We start from the raw sequence: 13274 nt of genomic DNA, 5'->3' as shown, positions 1-13274 counted from the left end.
AATGCTCCCATTATATGAATGATTAAAGGTTATCCAGGCTTTGGAAACTCAATACCAGAAGGACAATGATGAATCAATAATAGAGAAGGGATGAATTTAAGCACTGAGAAAGATGCATCTGTAAAACCTCTGAAATAACTCATAATATAGGATATAATCAATACAAGCTACAAAAAGAAAAAATCTGTTGTCAAAGCAACTTGATCGTACATGGAACAATGATGCAGACACTAAGGGCCGGATTTTCAAAGCTCTATGTGCGTAAATCCAATCCGGGGACGGGGTGTGGGTGGGGCGGGGTCAGAAGCTCCCGGCACAGCGGCCAGCGCGCGCAACTCCCAGGGCTGAAGTAAGTTTTGAAATAGAGGAAAACAAAAGAAAAAGGTAGGGGGGAAAAGGACGGGGGAGGTGGAGTGGGAGGGAACGGGGAAAGGCAGCGCGGCTCGACGCGCGCAAGGTGCACAATTGTGCACTCCCTTGAGTGCGCTGACCCCTGATTTTATAACATGCGCACGCATGTTATAAAATCGGGCATAGGTCTGAAAATCTACCCCTAAGTATGACAACTCTGGGCATTCTCACATTCCTCTTTTGCTTCTCATACTTCCCCCAAATTGCTCTTCTGATACCCCTTATTTTCCCTAAATTCTTTCTTTTCCTATTTCCTCTCAAATCAACTTGCAAGTTTCTAATCCTTCCCCTTTTCTTCCTCCTGTCGAGTCTCTGTTACCCCATATGCTGTATTTTTTTTATTCCGCTTTTTTGCATTTTTTTCAGCACTTCAAAGCGGATTACATTCAGGTACTGTAGGTATTTCTCTAACCACAGAGGGTTTACAATCTCACGTTCCTCTTCTTCCCATCAACCTTCCCTCAATTCTTGTATCCCCAAGTGGTTATCTCCTTCTCTCTCATCTTCCATAGTCTTCCCTCTACCATTCCATATGTTCCTCATTACTACGATCCTCCTTTCCTTGATGCTCCTCATTACTACGATCCACCTTGGTCCCCCTATCATCCAAATGTGTTCCTCTGACCCCTATCTCCCCTCCTATGATCCTGCTTGGACCCAGCTCCCTTCCTATGATAAACTTCTCCCCAGACTGCCTCTCATGTGCAGAGATAAATCAGCAGGCCAAGGGCAGTGCAAGAGCTGGACTATTGAAAGGTGGGCTTTAAGTCCCTGACTGGCCCCTCTCCATGTGCTTTCTGTAGATTTGAACATCCTAGTCTGTATGTGAACTTCACTGCCCCTGGAAATGCCCCTTTTCAATATGGCTAAAAATATACTTATCATGAATCTCATGCATATTCTTTAACCATCTTGAGGAAGGCAATATTCAGGCAGGCCATTTTACCCAGGCAAATGGCTTTAAGAACTGTCCTCATACTGGGCACAAGGGATGCAGGAGGATACGCATCCACTCATTACAACCAGTCACATGCCAATTACAGCATCTTCACCAAACTATGAGGCCTGTTTACTGAAATGTGTTTAATGCACTATTCACTAATAGACTTTCCATCCTTTAGCAAATGGGGGATAATTTTTAAAAGGATTTACATGCTTAAAATGTGCTAAAGTGGACTTTTGGAAATTGCTATGACATATACTATTTTTGAAAATTACCTCCATAGTGCAGTAACATGCGCCAATAAGATTCACTGAAACAGGTTAACATATGCTTTTAATGCAAAAACATCAACTACACCTCAAGACATAGTAATTTTCTGTTAATAGCAGAATTAACATGGATTCAGGATGAAATTAAATAAGCTTATTAGATAATTTACATATCAGCTCATTTAAATTTAAAAGCAAGAGCATGGGTATTTAATGCCTATGTTTAGTAAACAGGCCCCTATGTGTAATATGAAAGAGAATTTAGGGTCTAGCATACAAATATATATTGATAAAATACTTGCCTTGGGAATCTATTGCTGAGTTGGCAAGTATCACAATAATGATTTTCCACACGGTTAGCTCCCCATCTCAGATCATCTGCAGAAGGTGACAACCCTTCCCTGGACTGTGTCTCTCCTCCACACCTACTGCATGGAAGATTATTAACCCACTGGAAAAAATCACTTTTAAACCAAAGCAAGAGTTCAAGTAACAGGATATCTTCCAGATTCACACTTGTATCTGGAAGAAAATGAAAAGCAACAGCACATAAGAGTAGGGAAAGCAGACAACTGCAAACTTTAGTACTCAGCTTTTTGATATCATCACCCATATAGAGTAGGAATCTAAAAACAAGGACCCGGCAAAGAGCTCAAATTAAAACATGTATTCTCTCAGAGCAGGAATCAGAATGCTAAGAAGCAATCTGGCTTAGGGGAAAACTTCAGCACGACATAGCAGCAAAAGAAAGCATGAAGAAGATGAGGTATGTGCAATAACGCAGTCTCCAAAACATGTGATGCAAGATCTTGTAAGCTATGACAAATAATTCAACACCACACAGTAAGTCACAATAAGTTCAACTTGCCACATTTTTCAGCCTAAAACCATATTACACTTATCTGGCTAACGGGCCGATACAATAAACCACGCGGGAGAGCGCCTGCTCTCCCGGCGCACGATTCAGTAACTTAATTTATTTAAATTAGGGCCCGTGGTAAAAAGAGGCGCTAGGGACACTAGCGCGTCCCTAGCGCCTCTTTTTTGACGGAACCGGCGACTGTCAGTGAGTTTGACAGCTGAAGCTCAATTTTGCCGGCATCGGTTCGCAAACCCGCTGACAGCCACGGGTTCAGAAACCGGACGCCGGCAAAATTGAGCGTCCGGTTTTCGAGCCGCAGGTCCATTTAAAATTTTTTTTTTTAACTTTTGGGGCCTCCGATTTAATATCGCCGTGATATTAAGTCGGAGGGTGCACAGAAAAGCAGTTTTTACCGCATTTCTGTGCACTTCCCCGGTGCCGGTAGAAATTAACACCAACCTTTGGGTAGGCGCTAATTTCTTAAAGTAAAACGTGTGGTTTGGCTACACATTTTACTTACTGTATCGCGTGGGAATGACTAATAGGGCCATCAACATGCATTTGCATGTTGCGGGCGCTATTAGTCTCGGGGGGGGGGGGGGGGGGGGGGGGGGGGGTTTGGACGTGCGTTTTCGACGTGCTAGTACCCTTTACTGAATAAGGGGTAAAGCTAGCAGGTCGAAAACGCGCATTAAATGCCGGTTAACAGTGCGCTCCACCGGAGCGCACTGTATTGTATCGGCCTGTGAGTTAGCCGGATAAGACTTATCTAACTTACATGGTATATTCAGCAGCACAGCTATGTTGTTGAATATCCTCATATTTGGCACTACTCAGCTAGGTAAGTCTTATCTGGTTAACTTAACCAGATAAGTCAGAATATTGGCACTTACCTGGCAAGGTTAACTAGATAAGTAGCACATCCCCTATCTGTCCAATGCTGCCCTGACCTATCCAGCTTTCTACTTCGTCCGATAAATGCTTATCCAGCTAAATGGCGGTTGCTGAACATAGCCGGATATTCAGTGGCCGCCACTTAGTCAGATAAGTCACTATTTATCTGGATAAGTAGCATTCAACAAGTTATGAATATTGGGGTCATTTAGATCAGTAAATTTAATATACAGCCTTTCCATTAATTAATTTGTATTCTGCAAATCTTTGATATTTTATGCAGATTTCAACTGACAAATAATTATGCATAGACAGTATAACAACATATACCAAGTATAAAATCAAAATATAAATCAAAGCATTTACATAAAAAATATAAATCAGCATTGTATTACAATCATAACACAAAATGAAACACGATAGAACAGTCAGACAAAACTAACAAAATTAAAGTGCTCCATAAGATAGCAATAAAATCATAATCTTAAAACATCCCATAAAACATTATGCCAATCATAAGGAGAAATTACTACTTGCCTGTTAATTTCCTTTTCTTTAATGAGGACAAGTTATCCACACCAGTGGCTTATGCACCTCTACCAGCAGATGGAGATGCAGCAAGCTGACGTCATTGTATATATTCCCCTGTACAGACCTAGGACCGCCAGTATTCTCTGCAAAAGCCAACTGTGGACAACTAAAGAATACATGAGCATAACCATTAAGATGACCATTCAAACATTCAGTTAACAGAAACCCCCCCCCCCCACTGAAGTCAGACAGAGTGTAATATTATTGATCTAGGGAGTGGATCTGACACTTACCAGTAATCCCCAGAAATGCAGTCACTCAGGAGAACAATAACACCACCATCTGGCAGCCAAGGGCAGGAAGATGGATTATCCTGTCATCATTAAAGAAAAGGAAATTATCAGTTAAGTAGTAATTTCTCCTCTCTTAGCATTCAGACAGGGTAATCCACACCAGTAGGATTACCAAAGTTACTCCTGACCAGGGCAGGAGGCTGCCCACGGTCCGATCAACACCGCCCACACAAAAGCTGTGTCCTCATGGGCTTGCACATTCAGGCGATAATGCCTGTAAAGTTGTGTAAGAAAAACCATGATGCAGCTCAGCAAATCTCAATGGGAGACAACCATCTAATCTCCACCCATGACACTGCCTGAACCCTACTGGAATGAGTGCTAACCTGACTAGGTAACGGCTACTCAGCATCCACATACGCGGCCGTGATGACCTTCTTAATCCAGCAGGACATCATAGCCCGCAATGCTGGCTCACCCTGTTTACACCCACCATGGAGTATGCATAGCTGGTCTGTCTTCCTGAGAGGTTTAGAAACCTTCAATACCTCATGATATGCCGCTTGACACTCAAGGTCCGTAACAGGCGATATTCATCCAAGACCAACTTTGGCCAAAAGGATGGAACAGCACGCATCTGGACCGCTCCCAGTCACTCACAGAGTTGGTTACCGGCAAGACAAAGCCTGCAGTTCAACCACTCTGGGGTAGATTTTAGAAAAGTACGCCCGCGCAAACAAAAGTACACCGTATTTTATAAGATACGCGCGTAGCCGCGCGTATCTTATAAAATCCGGGGTCGGCGCACGCAATGGGGTGCACATTCCCCAGCCTGGGAGCGATTTTGGAGGCGCGATTCCCTGGCAGCGATTTCGGAGGCCTCGGCCACACCCCCGAAACGCCCCTGGGCTGGAACCACGCCCCCCGGAACGCCCCGAACGTTGCACCGCCCCCCGACATGCCCCCCTAGCAAAGCCCTGGGACTTACGCGCATCCCGGGGCTTGCGCTCGCCGCCGAGCCTATGCAAAATAGGCTTGGCGCGCGCAGGTTTTTTTTTTAAAGGGTTACGCGCATAACTTATGCGCGTAACCCTTTTAAAATCTACCCCTCTATGCGCAGGACATTGTCCTCTAGTAAGTATCCTCAGGAAGAGATCATGCAGTGGTCATAAGGTGGGACCCGCCAGAAATCCAGAACCAGATTAAGACTCCACATGGGCACCGGCAACCGCAAGGGGCACAAAGATGCTTCATCCCTTTCAAGGCCGTGCCACAACCAGATGGGCTGATAAGGGTTCACCATTCAAGTGACCTCGGAAACAGGCCAGAGCCATCATCTGTACCTTCAAGGAGTTAAGGGCCAAGTCCTTACACAACCCATCCTGCAAAAATCCAAAGTAAGCGGGATTTTAAATGAATGAGGAAGAACCCCTTATTCCTCACACCAACCAAAAACATTCGCCAAATGTGAACACAGGCTAAGGAAGCAAATAACTTTTGTGCTTGAAACACGCTTTTGCAACTGAGCCTTCTCAAGGCTCAGTAAGACTTTGCAACTGAGCCTTCTCAAGGCTCAGTAAGACAAAAATCAAGTCAGATCTTCGAGAAGAAAAGGCCCCTACCATTTCAGATGTTGTGGACTGGTAATCGGAGAAGATATTCCATCAGAAGCCTTTGCAGATCTGCATGCCACAGCCTCCTGGGCCATTCTGGCACCACCAGAAGTACCAACCATGTGTGTGTCTTGAATCTCTGAATCATTCTGCCCAACATGGGTCACGGGGAAAAGGAATATAGAAGCTTGACTTCTGGCTACTCCTACACGAGGGCATCAATGCCTCAAAACTTCAGATCTCTCCTGGGACTGAAGAAGCAAGGAATCTTCGCATTATGTGATGTCACCAGCAAGACTAGATATGGGCCAATCATGAGCTAGAATGCTTCGCTACACCATTACCTTTTTCCTGGACCCTGAGAAATTTGGCTCTCACATTATTTTTTTCTTGCAATGTGCGAGGCTGAGATCTCCTGAAGATGTACTTCTGCCCATTCCATGAGTTGGGCTATTTCCTGACACTTGCTGGCTCTTGGTTCCTCTCTGTCAATCAATGTAAGCCACTATCGTCGCATTGTCTGACATTATTCGGACTGCTTGATCTTGCAAGTTATCGATGAATTGCAAGCATGACAACCAAACAGCATGGGCTTTCAGCTGATTGATGCTCCAGAGGTACTCCTCTGTACTCCATTGCCCATGCGCTTTCAACTCCTGACAATAAGCCTCCCAACCCTAGAGGCTCATATCCATTATGCGTAGTAGCCAGTCCGGTATTTGTAGGGGAACGCCCCTCATTAGATGATGCACCTGCAACCATCACTGGGGTCAGATGCAGATCTCCACCGGTAATCGAAATCGTATCAAGGAGTTCTGAGACTGTGGACTCCAATGCATAAGCAGTGTGCACTGAAGAGGATGCAATGCGCCCTTGCCCACAGAATTACCTCTCGGATGGCTGCCATTAACCCGCGCACCTGTATATAAAACTACACAGTCAGGCATATAATTTCTGTTAATAGTCGAACCTCCGCCATAAGTTCTGAATGCAGACCCCCAACAGGGACACCTGTCTTGCTTTGTGTCAAAAACCAAAGCCTACATACTCCAGTGTCTGGAATGGCTGCAGATTGTTCTCGGCCAAGTGCACCATCGAACTTAGTTCCTGCAGCAAGGAGATCACCTTGCATGGGGTCTGAAAATTCTCTTTCATAGCTCTTGGTCCAAATTAGCCAATCATCAAAGTACGGGTGGATCAGAATGCTATCCTTTATCAACACTGTTGCTACCAGCCCCATGACTTTAGAGAAGGTTCTGGACACGGTTGTCCAATCCAAAGGCTAGTGCTCAAAAAGTGACAATGTTGCCTCAAAAAAGCAAAATGCAGAAAACCATTGATCCAGCTGGATGGGAATATGCAGATACTCTTCTGACAACCCAGAGACTAATAAACTCCTCCGACTGTACTGCTCTTATCAGCAAGCATAAGGTTTCCATGCAGGAACAAGTCCCTTGCAAAAGCTGGTTGACTCCTTTGAGATTCAGGATGGGGTGAAGGCATATCAGCCTGAATTATCTTGAGACATGGGGCCCTGGTATAACAGTCCGCAGGCTGAGGAGTTCTGACAACTTATACTCCACTGTCTGTCTCTTCTGCGGAGAGCTGCAGGGAAACACCATGAAAACGTCCAAAGGCATGCTGAGTAACTCCAGAACATAGCCATCTCTTATTACCTTCAGTCCCACTGGTCTGACATGATTTTGATCCACCTCCGATAAAAGGGAGAGAGATAGGTGAACCCCTACCTCTTGATCCTGGGAATGGGTCGGCACACCCTCATTGAGGGGTTTTGGGGGGCACTCGAGTCTATGCCCTATCTGTACTGCCTGGGACAAAGGATCAAATCTACCCAAAGGTCAAGCCCTATGAAAAGTCGCTCCTCTGTAGGGTCGAAAACATTTGAAACCCACCAGCACAACATACCATGCCGAACAAGCGTGGCGCCTGCTTTTAATCCTCTGGTAACCGAGGAACCAAGGATTCACCCCACTATTTGCCATTTCTTTTTATTTTTTTTTATCTCATTCCCAAACCAAAGTGATCCTTAAAAGGCCATTTCGTAAGAGTAGGCTTTGGATTGTCTCAGCACCCATTTGTCAGCCATACCCGACGCTCAACCCTGCTTAGCTACCGAGATCAGATGAGATCGAGCTCATCCAGACTGGAGAGGCTGTAGGGCACTGCCCTAAATTCAAATCAGACTCATTGACTTCCTGAGAGAGAGCAAGGAAGAGCGATCCACTAGGGAGCAGCAAGAGGCCATCTGCAATTCATTGCCACTGCCTTGAGGCCTGCTTAAGTATAGCCTCAAATCTCCTATCCTGCACTTCCTTCAAGCTACTCCCCCTTCCACAGGGATAGTCGCCTGCTTGGTGACAGCACACACCAGTGTATCCATTTTCAGAAGCACAACTCCTATCTCTCTCTGCAGGATCTGGGGGTTCCACGCTACCAAGGCTTGTCACTCTGTAAAATAGCATCTGAGGCACCCCATTCAAGAACAATCAGACCTCACCTTGAATACTGTGTACAATTCTGGTCGCCGCATCTCAAAAAAGATATAGTTGCAATGGAGAAGGTACAGAGAAGGGCAACCAACATGATAAAGGTGATGGAACAGCTCCCCTATGAGGAAAGGCTGAAGAGGTTAGGGCTGTTCAGCTTGGAGAAGAGAAGGCTGAGGGGGCATATGATAGAGGTCTTTAAGATCATGAGAGGTCTTGAACGAGTAGATGTGAATCGGTTATTTACACTTTTAGTTAATAGAAGGACTAGGAGGTGTTTATTCTAAAGGAAAACACAGCTGCAGTACCGGTAGTTAACTTATGACTTTATTAGGGAAAGACTGAGACAAAGGGAATAGGGAAAGGAAATAGAACAAAGCACAAGGACATAATTCTGTGCAGCTCTTACTAACAAAAATAGGGTAGTTACGAGAAAGGGGGGTTGCATCAGTGTGGGCTTACTTCAGTGCAGGTCGATGGGAAAGAGTGTACATGGAAAATTTAACTTATATTGTTTTGAAAGTACAGAGAGATACTGACATAGTTTAGATTCTTTGCATACAGATGCATCGACAGTTTCTACTTTTACAGAGGCATTCCATGAAGTTAGCAAGTAGCACATTTAAGACTAATCGGAGAAAATTCTTTTTCACTCAATGCACAATTAAGCTCTGGAATTTGTTGCCAGAGGATGTGGTTAGTGCAGTTAGTGTAACTGGGTTCAAAATAGGTTTGGATAAGTTCTTGGAGGAGAAGTCCATTAACTACTATTACTCAAGTTTACTTAGGTAATAGCCACTGCTATTAATTGCATCAGTAGCATGGGATCTTCTTGGTGTTTGGGCCAGGTTTTTGTGGCCTAGATTGGCCACTGTTGGAAATGGGATCCTGGGCTTGATGTACCCTTGGTCTGACCCAGCATGGCAATTTATGTTCTTATTCATAATGCTTCACGTAAGGAATCTAAATGGGATTCTTGTTGGACTTCGGCACCCAGCATCTTCAGTGCCTGGGCGATCCAAACTGACAACCCATCTCTATGAAGAACCATAACATTGTGCTATACAGTTCCAACCCTGGAGGAATCTTCCCTCGCTGATGATACATTTAGGGGAGCCCCAAAACCTGCCAAATACCTCTGACAGGTCCCCCTCCGGAGCCATTAGGGGAATGTGATTCAGATAACAACCAACAAGGGCCCCAACTTTTACGGTCTGTGGAAACAAATAAGCATGGAGGGGGGTAACTTGCTGGTGCAGCAGTTACTACCCTTAACCAACAAGCCTACATACTGTTAGCACAACTCTGACATTGCTCTCTGCTTCAACGGCAAGGGGTAACAGGGAATTGGATTCAAACAGTAACCAATGAGGGCCCTGACTTTTAAGACTTGGGAAACTGATAAGCATGAGGGTAATTTCTGCCGTAATTTCTGTTTCATTCCCACATCATGCTAAGAAGGGCAGGCTCAGCAAAATACAGCCAGAGAAAACTCTCCCTGAAACACTAAGTAATGCGGAAAGAAGTCAGTGACGGGAAGATGCCAAGCTGAGATACCTGAATATGGCAAATAGCACAAAAGTAAACGCCCACTAGTGCCATGCTCCCAAAGCATCTGACCACTGTGTGCCCAGCTACGTGCCTGCACAAGCGACCGTGGACAAAGCGGCCAAAAACAAGGCCTGTCCATTACAGGCACACAACACACGGTCCAGGTAGGTGCCCACCTGAGCGTCCACACCTAGGCACACACCCAGGTGCACAAGCATGAGCCGATGTCGGACAGTGTTTTGCAGCAAAGCCTGAGAGCGGGGCCTAGGCAAAAAGAATGCTCAACTCACCAAGTTGTCATGAATCCCCCAGCTCCCTTGGAGGTGGGAAAGGACGTCGGATTGGCGTGCCGAGACTCAGAGACCAGAAGGGGAATGGAAATCCTCACTCCATTTATTTATTTAATTACTCCTTACCTAAACTCAGCCCGTCCCATCCAAGTATAAAGTTGGTCTTTGGCTGCAGGGGGAGAGGGCAAAGGCCTTCTCTGCTGTGCTTGGCTTCCTGCACTCACTAGCCTCTCAGCTGTTTTGTTTTTTTTTTACAGCTAAGTCCACCCCGGAAAACCAACTACCGGACCGAGGCAATTGTCTGAGCAACGGATCTGCAGATATCACCTCAGGAAACTTGACTGAGGGAAAGACTGTACGGTAGCACCACAGGAGAGCGGGGCAAATCAATTTCCCTCTTTTTTTCTCCTTCATTATATATATACACATACACTTTTATTTATTTTTTTTATTATATATTTTTTTAAGTAATCCCAAGTAGGGAGATGCACGTCCACCAACTGCTGGAGACGGAGAATACTGGTGGGCTGATGTCTGTGCAGGATTATATATACCGTGACATCAGCTTTGCTCCATCTCCATCTGCTGGTAGAGGTGCATAACCCACTGGTATGGTTAGTGACGGGTTAGTGACCTGTCTGAATGCTAAGAAAAAATAATTTTTTTCAGGTGAATTTTCAAAAGACATTTACCTGTGTTAAGTACACTTAGGGGTAGATTTTCAAAAACGGCGCGTTCGTGTGCTTTTGTTGGCGCTCCAGGCGCAAACAAAAGTACGCGGGATTTTAGTAGATACGCGCGTAGCCGCTAAAATCCTGGATCGGCGCGCGCAAGGCTGCCTATTCCGTGTAGCCGGCGCTCGCCGAGCCGCGCAGCCTGCCGCCGTTCCCTCCGAGGCCGCTCCAAAATCGGAGCGGCCTCGGAGGGAATTCGCTAACGCCCTCCCCTCACCTTCCCCTCCCTTCCTCTACCTAACCCACCCCCCCGGCCCTGTCTAAAACCCCCCCCCTACCTTTGTTGGGGGATTTACGCCTCCCAGAGGGAGAAGTAAATCCCCGCGCGCCAGCGGGCTGCTGGTGCGCCTAGACGCAACCTGGGGGCAGTTCCGGAGGGCGCGGCCACGGCCCCGGACCGCCCCGGGCCGAAACCACGCCCCCGGGCCCGCCCCCGCCACACACCCCTCGGAAAACCCCGGGACTTACGCGAGTCCCGGGGCTCTGCGTGCACCGGTAGGCCTATTGAACATAGGCGCACCGGCACGCAGGGCCCTGCTCGCGTAAATCCGGGCGGATTTACGCGAGCAGGGCTCTTAAAATCCGCCCCTTAATGTGGGTAAATCTATGGACAATTCAATAGCATATTGTGGCAATTTTCAAAAACCCATTTACACGGGTAAAGCGCATTTATAATTGTAAAACACAGTTTTAAGCATGCAAATGCTTTTGAAAAGCAGGCCCTTAAAACATAGTGCTTTGGGATGAAATCAGCATATACAGCATATACGTGGATGGCAGCCATAATTTTCAAAGTGGATTTGTACATATAAATCTCTTTTGAAATTCCGCAGGCAGGCACATCTGAACCCTTGTGCATCATACATAGTTACATTTACATCTGCATGGCAGTGGGTGTAAATGTCCATGCCCACATTTACGTGCATACTTTTGATTTTAGAAAGTATGCATGTAAATGTTTTCCCTACTCTAACTCTGCACCCGGAAATTCTTCTTTCAATTCTTTGTGAAATTGCTTCCACATATATTTTTACGTGTACAATCCCCCCCAAGGTCATTTTCAAAGGGTCTATATACGCAAGTAAAATGTCTTATATGCTTTTGAAAATTTACTCCTATATGTTGAATAGAGCCATTAAAGGATATGACAGAGGTCTACAAAATCATGAAAGGACTCGAACGGGTAAATGTAAATCGATTATTTACTATCTCAGACAACAAAAGGACTAGGGGGCACTCATTTAAAACAAACTGAAGAAAATTATTTTTCACTCAGGGGTAGATTTTAAAAATTTGCGCGAACAAAAGTACGCTGGATTTTATAACATACGTGCGTAGCCGCGCGTATCCTATAAAAATCCGGGGTCGGCACACGCAAGGGGGTGTACATTTGTGCACGCCGAGCCCAGCGCACGCTGCCTGTTCCCTCCGAGGCCGCTCCGATTTCGGAGCGGCCTTGGAGGGAACTTTCCTTTGCCCTCCCCCCACATTCCCCTCCCTTCCCCTACCTAACCCACCCCCCCCGGCCCTATCTAAACCCCCCCCCCTTTACCTTTGTTGGCAGATTTACGCCTGCTAAAAGCAGGCATAAATCTGGTACGCCATCACCTGACCCGGGGGCTGGTCCGGAGGCCTCGACCACACCCCCGGGCCGGCACCACGTCCCCAGACCCGCCCCCGAAACGCTGCATCACGCCCCCGAAACGCCGCGTCATTTCGGGAACGCCCCCTCCCCGCCCCTTTTACGAAGCCCCGGGACTTACGTGTGTCCTGGGGCTCTGCGCGCGCCAGCGGCCTATGCAAAACAGGCGCGCTGGCGCGCAGGCATTTAAAATCCACCCCTCAATGCATAATTAAGCTCTGGAATTCATTGCCAGTTACCGTAACTGGGTTTAAAAAAGGTTGGATAAGTTCCTAGAGAAGTCCAGAAACTGCTATTAATCAATAAGGAATAGTAGCTTGGGATCTATTTAATGTTTGGGTACTTGACAAGAACCTGTGACTTAGATTGGCCACTGCTGGAAACAGGATGCTGGGCTTGATGTATCCTTGGTCTGACCCAGTATGGCATGAATTATGTTCTTATAACATTAAAATTATCCTAATAAACTGCCCAGATAACTTAACTGAGTATAGTCAACAGGAGACTTGTCTTGCTGAATATCAGTGACAAGTTAACTGGCTAAATTTAGCCGGTTAACTTCTCCGTTCGCTACTATTCTGAATATTGAACTAATTGTAGCTTAATTTATGACACTCAAAGTCATTTAAGAAGTAAGGTTTTTTGTTTGCTAAACTGCAGCACAGCACAACACAACTTCAGAGAAAGAAAATAATGCATCAAGTTTAATTGCCATGTACTTGACTTCCTTCTAT

At 45.9% G+C, this 13274-nt stretch overlaps 1 protein-coding gene across 5 annotated transcripts in view; it reads right to left on the bottom strand.

Moving 5' to 3' along the window:
- NGLY1 (N-glycanase 1) overlaps window positions 1–13274 on the bottom strand; it is a 125259-nt gene that overhangs the window by 59494 nt on the left and 52491 nt on the right. For all 5 annotated transcript variants that reach the window (XM_029589439.1, XM_029589441.1, XM_029589444.1 and 2 more), the window contains one exon: window positions 1926–2145. In XM_029589439.1, the coding sequence (XP_029445299.1) occupies window positions 1926–2145 (220 nt within the window). The remainder of the gene's footprint in view (window positions 1–1925; window positions 2146–13274) is intronic.

This window comes from Rhinatrema bivittatum, chromosome 2 (genome assembly GCF_901001135.1).
Source record: "Rhinatrema bivittatum chromosome 2, aRhiBiv1.1, whole genome shotgun sequence".
NCBI lineage: Eukaryota > Metazoa > Chordata > Amphibia > Gymnophiona > Rhinatrematidae > Rhinatrema > Rhinatrema bivittatum.
The sequence above is the reverse complement of the archived record's forward strand: the minus strand, read 5'-3'. Positions and strand labels throughout refer to the sequence as shown.